This window comes from Anguilla rostrata, chromosome 12 (genome assembly GCF_018555375.3).
Source record: "Anguilla rostrata isolate EN2019 chromosome 12, ASM1855537v3, whole genome shotgun sequence".
Classification (NCBI taxonomy): Eukaryota; Metazoa; Chordata; class Actinopteri; order Anguilliformes; family Anguillidae; genus Anguilla; species Anguilla rostrata.
In genome coordinates, this window is record NC_057944.1 from 32381775 (window position 1) to 32394101 (window position 12327).

General features: G+C 47.0%; 1 protein-coding gene across 5 annotated transcripts in view; it reads right to left on the reverse strand.

Moving 5' to 3' along the window:
- mtus2b (microtubule associated tumor suppressor candidate 2b) overlaps positions 1-12327 on the reverse strand; it is a 73493-nt gene that overhangs the window by 16743 nt on the left and 44423 nt on the right. For 4 of the 5 annotated variants that reach the window (XM_064301804.1, XM_064301803.1, XM_064301805.1 and 1 more), the window contains 3 exons: positions 9363-9494; positions 7000-7098; positions 3634-3863 (listed from right to left, as the gene is read on the reverse strand). In XM_064301804.1, the coding sequence (XP_064157874.1) occupies positions 3634-3863; positions 7000-7098; positions 9363-9494 (461 nt within the window). The other variant, XM_064301807.1, reaches the window with a different exon arrangement.

A 12327-nucleotide genomic window follows, 5' to 3' on the forward strand; every position in this document is an offset into this window, starting at 1 on the left:
TTATGTGCATGTAGTTTAACTGTTTTAAATAATTGTATCATTCAGATGATCTATTGAATCGGTTTCTTTATATGTAATTAAATTGGGGGCATTTTCAAATACAAAACAACCGCATTGTGAATAAATTAAATAATTTAAAAAAGAGAAGTGAAAACGCAGAATTCTTTTGACATTTCTGCCCTCTAGTGGGATAACGCGGTTACTGCAGCTCACTGCTAAAGGAGACGCACTCAGGGGAAATTTACAGCAAGTGCTGGGGAAAAAATGAGCCCTTGCACGATGCTAAGCGGGGGAATTGCTAAAGTACTTACATTACATGAGCACAGCTTCAGAAAACATGCTTAAATACTGCTAGTGCCGTTAAAAGCTTGTTGTGCACACGTAGTGACAACATCTACCAGCTAACATTAAAAAGAAATACATTGAGATTTCTGCTCCACTGTAAACCTGCCAGGCAGACATTGGAAGCGAGGACACACAGCACTGAGAGATGATTTTGTTCTGTAGGGATGGTGACAGCGTATTTACACGGTTCTATCTTTCATCTTATCCAGCATCTCTGACTTCTGCATTTGAGAATATCAGGTAGGAAATATACACCCATTTTCAGCCAGGCTTAATAAAATCAGCATACTTTCCCTCCCTCCTATATTATTCCACATCAAAAGTCCAATAAATAAATAAATAAATAGGTAACATTACAGTGGTTTCCACTGAGGCTTAGGAACACTTTGGCTCAGTTGGCCCCTACACTGTTACTTAGTAGTAATTATGGCAGAGCCCCTCAGTACATTCCTATATTTCCGCATGCATTCCCATTAGAATAAAATGCATTTAAAAAAATTAAATAAAATCAAACAAAAACAGAGTTATTCCAAGCCGTCAGTCAGCCAGTGTGCAGACACAGGTATGGTACACGTGTGCATGTTCTCACAGCTCTCTCACACCACTCACTCTGGAACCATTACATTACATTATATCACATTTATTTGGCACATGCTTTTATCCAAAGTGACCTACAAAAGTGCATAGAACCAGCCATCCTGCTCTTGAGGAATCTTGCATCACAACTTCAAAAGCTACAGTGCTAGAGGAGCGCTTGTGTTGTGGTGAAATATTTCCCCAATAATATGTTATCATCGGCTCAACTCCTCCTGTATTATTTTAATATTGATAAGTGTCACATATGTTTGTTGGCTAAATCTCATTTAATTTCTCTCGTGCTGAAGGAACTGGGGTTTTTTAAAATCAATTTTGCACAAAATATATATACGTTTCTATAGTATTTACCAATAGTCTTTATAGTTAGTTTAGATAAAATCAACTGTCAAATGACAAAATGTATGCTATTTTAGTGTATATTTAAATACTGATGATCATAAGATGGTACAAACATTCTTATTTACACATGGTTTATACAGACAAAGCTTGGTCAAAGGAACTTGTCTTGTATGTTTTAATTTGACCCCATTATACACCAAACCCTCTTATAAACATGCTGTAGTTCCCTTTGATAAACATTAGAGGGAGCAAAAACTTAAGTTAAAAGGACCACCTCCTACCCTCCCCTTCCCTTTCACACATCTTCCCCAGACGAGATGCTGGCTGATCCAACATGCACTGGATTCTGTTTACCAAATCACATCCGCGCTACTGAGAGGTCAAAAACACCTCCATTCAATCTATCAATCAATATTTCGACCAATAAATCTTTTTTTTTTTAAATGAACCATGCTAAATCCGCATTTCACTATCCACGCGCCGGAATCGTCAGGGAAGACGATGATCTCCTTTAAAAACCCGGTGCTGTGTCCGCTCAGCTGTCACTCAGAATGACAGGCAGGCCTGGCCCGGCCTCACAGAATACGCACTGCTGTCACTGCGTTCGAACAGGGACTGTGCGAAGGTTCCGACAGAGCTGCACTCGTACACGAGAGTATATCCCTGGGGTGGACCTGTCCTCCAGCGCAACAGACAAAACGTCAGGGAATCATATCAATTAGGGAGCCGAGCATGTCCCACCAGGCTAAAAAAGTTAGACTCTTGGCTGACTTCAAAGAGGAGGCTTAACCTGCTTCGGTCTCTGTCCTGCTATGTGAATGGGTCCACAGATCCTGCCTTTTGGCTTCGGAGAGGGGAGGCTGAAATCTGGTCTTTAAACGGCTCAGCGCCCTCAGCCTGCTTCCCTCCAGGAGCAGGCAAGCTAACTGGCTGAATAACCCACAGCTAGTGCAAGGTGATTCCTTTTCTATCGATAGTGTCTTGTGTGTTAGATTTGTTTTTTTTCCCCTTTACATCTGAGTACAAAATTAAAATATGAGGCCAGACTTCAATTTCACAGTCATGCAAATATATGAATAATAAAGATACTGGAAATTACAATGATAATTGACATTTTAAAAAGGTCAACTTGTCATTTCATTTCATATCGAACAAGTTGACAGCGAGCAGCAACATACCAAAGTCGAATAAACAAATGGACAAATCAGTCTACTGTGATTTAACACATTTTTATGTCGTTGACATGCTCTAGTTATGAGGAAGAAGTATAAAGATTAAATCCACCCACATAGTCAAGTATGGATATTTGCAAATGCTGCAGAATTGCTTGATGTGAATTAAAACAAAGACACACAATTCAAAATTCAGCTGAGAAAGAAAATTCTGGCCAGTATGGGATTTTCAGCTAATTAACCGCTTGGTTTTTAACGAGGCAAAACACACGATAAAGAGGTTGAGAGAAGGGAAGTGTCTGCCTGTATGACTGCTGCCTCTGTGTGTAAGCTCATGAGCTGAGACTGAAATAGGTTGCCAGATTTAGCTTCATCCATCCATTGGCTGTCTGAAATGTGTCTCCGTACAGCATTGCACTTACATCTACCGGGAAAGCAGAGAGATGTGTTCTACTCAGCGCAGGCAAGTGCATTTTCATTAGTCCATGTCCACAGGATGTTAAACTGTGTGGTGCATCTTGCTGCAGTGCAGACAGCTCCAGTAGCAGCTTTTACCGTGCAATGCTAAACAGAGTGGTAGCGGGACTGTAAGTGGCAGTATGCTTCTGTTTGCGTGGCAGGTCCTGATGAATGGAGATAGCAGTGTGGCCTTTCCCTGCCCCGTGCTCTGACAGCGTCCTACTTCTCCATGTAAAAAAATCCAGAATGTTCCGTGAAGCAGGCTTGAGCTGCCATCTAACTGAGGGGGAGGGCCTTGGTAAATAAGCTCCACAGTACAGTCCACTATGGGTGTGGAAATGGGTGTAGTGCCCTGTATCTGGTAACAGAAGTGTTGGGCGGGGTAGGTTGTAATAAAAGTTGTGATTGGTGCTCCTGTACCTTGTGACAGAAGTGCTGGGTGGTGATGGGTAGTTTGTAATAAAGGCTGTGATTGGTGCTCCTGTAGCTTGTGACAGAAGTGCCAGGTGGTGATTGGTAGTTTGTAATAAAGGTTGGGATTAGTGCTCCTGTACCATGTGACAGAAGTGCTGGGTGGTGATTGGTAGTTTGTAATAGAGGTTGTGATTGGTGCTCCTGTACCATGTGACAGAAGTGCTGGGTGGTGATTGGTAGTTTCTGATAATAGTGCTGGGTGGTGATGGGTAGTTTGTTATAAAGGTTGTGATTGGCGTTCCCGTACCTTCTGACAGAAGTGCTGGGTGGTGATGGCGAAGACCTCCAGGCCCAGGGTGGCCTTCCTCAGCTCGGCCTGCAGGCTCTGGAGCTGCCGGGCCTGGTCCTCGCACCTCTCCCTCAGCCTCTGCACCAGCAGCCGCTCCGAATCCTGCCCCCCGTCCCGCCGGGGGGATCCTCCCGCCCCGCCCCGTACCGCCACCCCCGCCGCCGCCGCCGGCTTCTGACGCGTGTGCACTGAGGGGAGAGAGAGAAGAGTGTCACGCAGAAGCAAAGTGACGTGGAGCATTTGACATTTTTACACGTGTGTGTAATGGAAGACCAGACGAGAGAGCAGGAAGCAGGAGTGAGGTGTGATGGCTGACAGTCAGAATTTCCTGAAAGCTTTGCTTTCAACCGCTCAGGCAATTTTCTCACACTGCCTGTCCTGTCAGATCATTCATGCCACCTCTCAAGATGTAAGGGCTCTGAGATGTTCATAACCGAGCTGCCCCCTTCACTTCAGTCACTCACTCACTCACTCGGGACAAGAAGAGATAGGTGACAGTCCAACTGGGAAAGGAAAGAAAAGTAGAAAGAGGGGAAAGAGTGAAGGAGGAGAAGTTGAAAGACTGGATGACTGCTGTGCTGGAACATGATGAGCTCATTTTAAATTGACTTATGATTTATTTATTTATTTTAAGAGTCCGTGGTTGGGTAGGGTTCAGACCAGGGGTCAGCAGCCCTGGTCCTAGAGAGCCACAAGCTCTGCCGGTCTTACTTCCCACTTTAAAATCAGCACCCAGAGGAAGTGAGTTAACCGTGCAATCAGTTGCAGAGTAACAAACGAAAATCAGCAGAGCCTATGGCTATCCAGGACCAAGGTTGCAGACTTCTGGGTTAGAGTGATGATAACCTTCATGTCCTTTTCTGATGATTCACATGAACACTGGCTGTGTCTTGGGGTTAGATCAGGGAGAGGGCGAACCAGGCTTCAGTCCAGTCAGATGTGGAGAAAGCATGCTTGGTGTGGTAATATGCATGCTGGGTGTTTTACAGTATTTATGGATGAGTATCCTTGCTGTTTATGATTAATTTCTGAGGAGCCCCACTCATGCGAATTACACTCTCAATTAGCTTAAACAGAGCACGGAACAGAAGACAGCCTTTCCACAGTGCGAGAGCGAGCATTAAAAATAAACTGACGTGTAGGACGTCTGATTGGCCTGCCTCTAGCTCACTCTGGAATTCAGATGGGTTATACTGGCATAATATGCCACAATGTCCTCTCCTCCTCTCTTTTTTTCACTCTTTCTCTCCTTAGAGCTTCTTTCTCTGCTCTATCTCTTCTCTGAGATGACTGAAAGTGGACCTTTGATGATGCTTTCTTTTGGCCCAGCTGGGCTGGCCCTGCTGACCCCGCTTCTGAAAGCCCATTAGCAGTGAGACAGAACAATTGTGCTGCAGTTTACAGCTTATTCTGCACTAAAGCACCTTATAAATAGTGGGTTACAGTGTGTGTGTGTGTGTGTGTGTGTGGTGAAGTCGATGTGTGTGTGTGTGTGTACGTGTTGCGAGTGTATGTGTGTTTGTGCGTGTGTGTGTGTGTGTGTGTGTGTAGACTGTGAGTATGTGTGTGTTCGCGTATGTGTGTGTGTAGAGTGTGGGTGTGAGTGTAAGTGTGTGTGTGTGTGTGTTCACGTATGGGTGTGTGTGTGTGTTGTGAGTGTAGGTGCATGTGTGTGTCTGTGTATGTGTGTGTATATGTACAGTGTGAGTGTGTGTGTGTGTGTGTGTGTATGTGTTGTGAGTGTACGTGCGTGTGTGTGTGTGTGTGTGGCCAGTGAAGGTGTGGGTGTACACTCTCCGTTCTGCCTTCCTGATGCTTCCATGCATAAATAAAATAACAATAAATTAAATTGGCTTCCCAAGTCCTTGCACACAATGAAGGGGTTTGTGCCTCTGTGTCCATGTTCAATATATAAAAGGAAGTATTCCAGCATGCAACAGTCAAGCCGAAACGTCTCCATGACAACGGCTGCGGCCTGAGCCTTAGGTAATGAGGTGTAGGATGCAGGAGAGGGGGTGGAGCCAATGGATGGGCTTGTGAGGGGGGAGGAGCCAGGACGAGGAGCAAGAGAAGGGTAAGGAGCCAGAAGGAGGAGCGGGAGAAGGGGGAGCCAGGGGGAGGAGCAAGAGAGGGAGAGGACCAGGAGGGGGAGCAGGATCTCTGTACACCAGGAGAATGGAGGAGAGAAAGGTGTGAGCTCCTGGAGGATTTATCACTTCGCTTTATCACACGCTCGTTCTGCTAGTTTATCCACAGAGACTTAGAGAAGAGTGTCTATAATAGGACCCGGCATGTATCAACGGAGCCATAAATACAGAACCTGCCCGCCACAGTAGACACGGCCCATTCAGAAGTGACTGGACGACAGGGATATACTGCACGAGCCACTGCTAAAAGAGCCATTACATCACAGACAGCCCCACAGGCCGGGACGGACAGAAGATCGATACCGCTCTCGGAGCGCTGCGCCGGGTCAGGGAGCGGCCCGCGTCGATGGCCGACGGCGCCGCGATACGCCGCGGAGGGATGGGTTTTTTCGAGCCCGCGCTGAAAAATGGCCGGTGACCCCGCCGTTCCCTCAGACGCGGCGAGCTGTCGCCTCCCAACACAGAGACGAAACTACAGGAACCAGCAGCACCCCTCAAAATTCATGCCTGATAGATAAGCACTCGCCCTGAATCTAAAATGGCGGAGTAGATCTCTGTATAAACTATTAGCAGCCTGGTGGTGAATGCAGGTACTCCAGCAGGTAAAGTAACCATAGTCCAGGCAAGAGAACAGGGCGTCATAGCTCAGGAGGTAAGACCGATTGTCTGGCAGTCGGAGGGTTGCCGGTTCAAACCCCGCCCTGGGCGTGTCAAAGTGTCCTTGAGCAAGACACCTAACCCCTAACTGCTCTGGCGAATGAGAGGCATCAATTGTAAAGCGCTTTGGATAAAAGCGCTATATAAATGCAGTCCTTTACCATTTACCAGAACAGGAATGAAAAGCACTGCACCTCCTGGATTTTTGCTTTCATCTAAAAAACCAGCAGTCAGTTCAGACCTGGGAAAACTAGGCAATGTCAGTAATCTGTGTAATCTGCTGCTTTAATTGATCAGTTATGGTAAAGGCTGCATAACAACAACAGATGCACATCTGGAGATCTCATGGCGTAAGAGGGAATAGCATGGCTATAGAAAGTTTATTACACGTGGTCACAGAACACTGAACTACCAGAGAAGGAGAGCTTAGTGGCTAGTGTCACACTGAGGTTGGTGGCGGTCTCAGATGCAGAGGCCGTTGAACAGGTGACGCCTGACTGCAGAACACACGAGGGCTCACCTGGGGACTGGGGCTTGGGAGAGACCACCGCAAACCTCTTCGGGGACGAGGATGCCGACCGAGAAGCTTCGGGGTCTTTCTGCATCTCCTTCCTCGCGGCTGGAAAAACAATAATTCCATTTTTATCAGCAATGAGATCAACAACCCAAGCAACTAACCAACCGAACAGCCAATCAATCAATCAATCAATCGATCAATCAATCAATCGATCAATCGATCAATCGATCAATCGATCAATCGATCAATCAATCAATCATCACACAACTACTGTTTATGTGGAGTGAAAACTCAAATAAAAGACAATAAACAGTACTGTACATGCGGTCTACCACACCCCCCCCCCTCCCTTGTGTCGCAGTAGTGGTAGCTCCCAGGAAAAATTGACGTCAATGAGAACTGCTGAGGCGGAAAACGGACTGCATTACAGACAGCCTATCAGACTGAGCCGTAGGCCGGGCGGAGTCCATAACAGCGCAAGTGAGACCTGAGCCCTGAGAGCAAAGGCATAAATAAATAATAAAGAGGAAACTGCCAGTGACACGCTTTCTGATGGGGCATTTTTATCTGTTAGCCACACTGACATAAGAGAGCTATGGGATAGAAACAAAGCTACCACAGGGTCTATCCATAAACCTGCTGTTCCACACAGTACAGACAGAAGGGAAACACACACACACACACACACACACACATCTCTCTCTCTCTCAACACCACCACACACACACACACGCAGCATCCTCCTCTACGAACACACACACACACACACACACACACGCATCTCTCTCTCTCTATCTCTCTCTCACACACACACACACACGCATGCACAGACACATATACGAACACACACACACATACACACACACATGCATCTCTCTCTCTCTCTCTGTCTCTCTCTCTCACACACACACATACATGCATCTCTCTCTCTCTCTCACACACACACACACACACGCGTGCATCTCTCTCTCTTTCTATCTCTCTCTCTCACACACACACACACATGCATGCACAGACGCATATACGAACACACACACACATACACACACACACACACACAAACACAAACACACACCTCACATCTCACACGAGTTTCAAATTCAACCGCTCCAAGATGTTACGATGGAGCTGAAGCTACAGTCTCCGAGTTTAAAGGAAAGCCCGGTAAAGTTAGCGAGCGCACGCTGAATGCAGAATTATAATGGCTTTCACAGCAGCGACTGTGACTTTGTCGGAGCTAATGATCCGCTCCTGTCCCCTCATAATGCGCCGGGTAGCATGTGACAGCCTGCGGGGGAGCGTTCCTATCCAGGCCCAGCGTGAGCTCGGGTTTCAGCCACTGCCAGGCCTCTCAAATACCCAGCATTCCTTGCAAGGCTGGGCTGCCTACTGTGCATTACGTCAGCACGTATCGAGGAAGTGCCTCACGATGGGCTGCTTGTTTATAAAGAGCCGCATTCTCTCTCTCTCTGCGAATGGTGTGCCACGGTCTGAATGTTTCATGACAATGGTACTTGCTATATGGGTGGGGCCCTGCAGGATTAAGTGGTGAAGGGGGGGGGGGGGGGTCTGGTCAGCAGGTGCCCTGTAGGAATGAGCTGGAACCCATGTCACAGATGGGGCACACGTGACTGTTATTGCCGAGGGCAACCACAGCTGCCCCGCCCATCCGCCCCCAGGCTCTTGCAGGGGGAGGTGATTGGCTATGTGAGGCTGACTGTGGGTGGAACAGGGACGCCTTACTGCCAACCAAATACCATACACATTTCAAATACTTTAACACTTTTCGTTCTGGTAAAATTCTGAAGAACACTGCTTGAGAAGTTCCAGTAAAACAGAAGAGTAACCAGGATGTACAGTCAGGGGAAAGAAGACTTCTATGCTCAATATTTGTTAAAGCAGATGTTGTCCTTGACAGTAATCATTAAAAAATGTACTGGTCTCTAAAGAGTAGTATTAAGTATTTCAAATAAATATTTGAAGCAGGTGTTCTGTACCCAGAAAAATGTCCAGTGTCAGAAGAATGTCATTATTTCTACCAATATTCAGAACAAAGTTCTTTCATATGATCGCACTGTACATTCTGGTTAGTAACATGTTTTAAATTGAATCAAAAATTCTCAGGTCTCTGTGGTCAACTAAAGGACTTAAAATATGTGCTATTCAGTCTTTCACAAATCCATGAGCTGTGGGATTCTGTTCAGAAGCAGAATCTGTTTTACCGTTTTCTACAGTTTTCACTCATCAGGCTAATAGCTTTAAACACTGTGAGCCTGAGCAGGATGACGGCTTCCACACAGCATAGGATGTGTGACGTGTTTGTTGTGTGCAGATTCAGTCCTGGGACGGGTGGAGGGGGTGCTTACCGACAGGGGACCCCCGGGGAGGGGGGAGCAGGGAGCGGCGGGTGGTGGCGGGGGTGCTGGGGCCCCGGGACCCCTCACTGGACGGGGTGGAGGCCCTTTGGAGGGGAACATCCTCACTCCCACTGCTTGGACCTGGACGGGACAAGAGACGTGTACAGGTCACACCCAGGTTAAGTGTATGATACGAAATACTTTAACCAGTCAGTCAACTGCAAATTATGGTCAAATATTAAAAGAGGCATCTGGAAGTTTCATATGATTGAATGCTTTTGATTTTGTGAAATGTCTTTTTGAAAATTTTCAGTGATCTTCTTGAGAGTTTTTTTAAAATTTCACAGCCATCTAAAGAGTTTAAAATGTGTCAAATGTGTATGTGACCAAAGTCTGGGGTTCTGTACACCAAGCCAACAAAAGCAGACTTAATGGACTACCACTTAATTGATATATCAAAATGAGACTTCAGATACTTAAGGCAATACCCAATAAATATGACCTCTTGACCAGAATTCACTTACAAAGAAAAAATCAGCAATAACCAGAGTTTTCATCTTACGATTCATCGTATTGTCGTAGAGAAGGTAATGAGAGTAATTTCTGCGTTTGGTTTGTCAGTTTAAATAAATGACTGCTATCTCAGAGTCATAATTACCCGCTCAATCTTCCCCGCGCTCATTGCTATCCTGTGTAGAGGAATTCCAGGTTCACCTCACACTCGTCTTGAACTTATGTCATTCCCATTACCATCTACATCCAACGGCTCATTAGCCGCGACCCGGGTATCTGACTTAGCATATGAATTGTGACACTCTTTAATCAGTGATTTATATTAAAACCTCCTCATTTATTGCAAGACAAAAAACCCTGTATGCGTTGTATGTACTCAAATCTTAAAAAACAGTAACGGAAAGCTGAAAAATGACAACAATGGGAACGCCGATTTTTTGGAAATTGCGATTTGGAAAAGGGAAATTTACAGGGAAAATATTTTTCACTTCATGTCTGTTTGTCCTTGCGTAATAACATACAGACAGTCTGCGCTTCAACCTCGTTGTTTCATTTCAAATCCAGTGTGCTGGAGTACAGAGCCAGAACAACAAATACTGTGTCACCGCATTTACAAACTGTTAATACATTAATACATACTATTAATACATATTACCTTAAATCAACACGCCAGAGTTCAGCTTGATTGCCCGGGTAATGGCATAGAATGGGGGTGACGCCGCAGTGTCGAACAACATCAAGCAAACAAGCCAGTCAGACTGACTGTACGTGTGTGTTTAACACAAGAGGATTTTCAAAACAGAACAGTCAGGGCTTCATTCTACACAGAATCGCATCAATGGAAAATATGAAGTGATCCTTCAGATCATGAGGATATGGCAACCCGCTCTATGGGACACAAGAGCTGTACAGACGGCCATACTGTGGGAGGAATAAAGGATTTTTTTTGCTTTTATTTCAATGTGGGGGTGGGGGTGAAGGAAGGGGGGCTGGGTCTCCTGGGAAATCTAGCTTATTGCTCTTCTCAAATTTCTCCATTTTATTTGTTTCTCTGCTTTGGCTGTCAGTGTGTGATGCTGATGATGGTTTCCCAGGCTGGTGGTGATGCTGATGATGGTCTCCCAGGTTGGTGGTGATGATGGAAACGGCTTCACGCGTGACGGCACCGCCGCTGGCGTAGGTCGGTCCGTGTGGGTGGGGGGGGGGGGGGGGGGGAGGCGGGTGGGGCGCAGAGTAATCCGCACACGAGCGGCAGGATGAGAAGCGGCTGATTGGCTGGGAGAAATGAGGGCTGCCACAAAGGTAACGTTTCCCCTGCCCCCAATAGCACATGAGAGCATTAATGAGCTCGCCAATCCCTCCAATCTAAATCTGCACCCTACGAGGGCCCGCCCCCCCTCGGTTTAAACCCCTGCAGAGATAAAAGAGCTGCTGTGAGCAAGGGATATCACAGGGGCATCACAGGGGCATCACAGGGGTAACACAGGGGCATCACAGGGGCATCACAGGGGAATCACAGGGGTAACACAGGGGTAACACAGGGGCATCACAGGGGTAACACAGAGGTAACACAGGGGTAACACAGGGGCATCACAGGGGCATCACAGGGGTAACACAGGGGTAACACAGGGGCATCACAGGGGCATCACAGGGGAATCACAGGGGTAACACAGGGGTAACACAGGGGCATCACAGGGGTAACACAGGGGTAACACAGGGGTAACACAGGGGCATCACAGGGGCATCACAGGGGTAACACAGGGGTAACACAGGGGCATCACTGGAGCATCACAGGGGTAACACAGGGACATCACAGGGGTAACATGAGGGCATCACAGGGCAACACAGGGGCATCACAGGGGTAACACAGGGACATCACAGTGGTAACACAGGGGCATCACAGGGGTAACACAGGGGTAACACAGGGGCATCACTGGAGCATCACAGGGGTAACACAGGGACATCACAGGGGTAACACAGGGGCATCACAGGGGCAACACAGGGGCATCACAGGGGTAACACAGGGGCATCACAGGGGTAACACCGGGGCATCACAGGGGTAACACCGGGGCATCACAGGGGTAACACAGGGGCATCACAGGGGTAACACCGGGGCATCACAGGGGTAACACAGGGGCATTACAGGGGTAAAACAGGGGTGTCACAGAGGCATCACAGGGGTAAAACAGGGGTAAAACAGGGGCATCACAGAGGCATGTCCCACTTCCTGAGTGTGGAGACTACCACCGCATCCCAAAATACACACTGAGAACAGAACAGGCACCCAGGCCCTGCAGGCAGAGGCGTTAGTGCTCTCCAGCAGCCTGGCTCCCACTGCTAAACTCCACACCTCACTGCATTTGGGTGTCAGAGCCAGAAGCCGGGGCACTTTAAAAAGAATGTCATCGTTAAAATCAGCCTAAATTCTTCCTGCCGTTAAATAAAACATTAAAACTGAAAC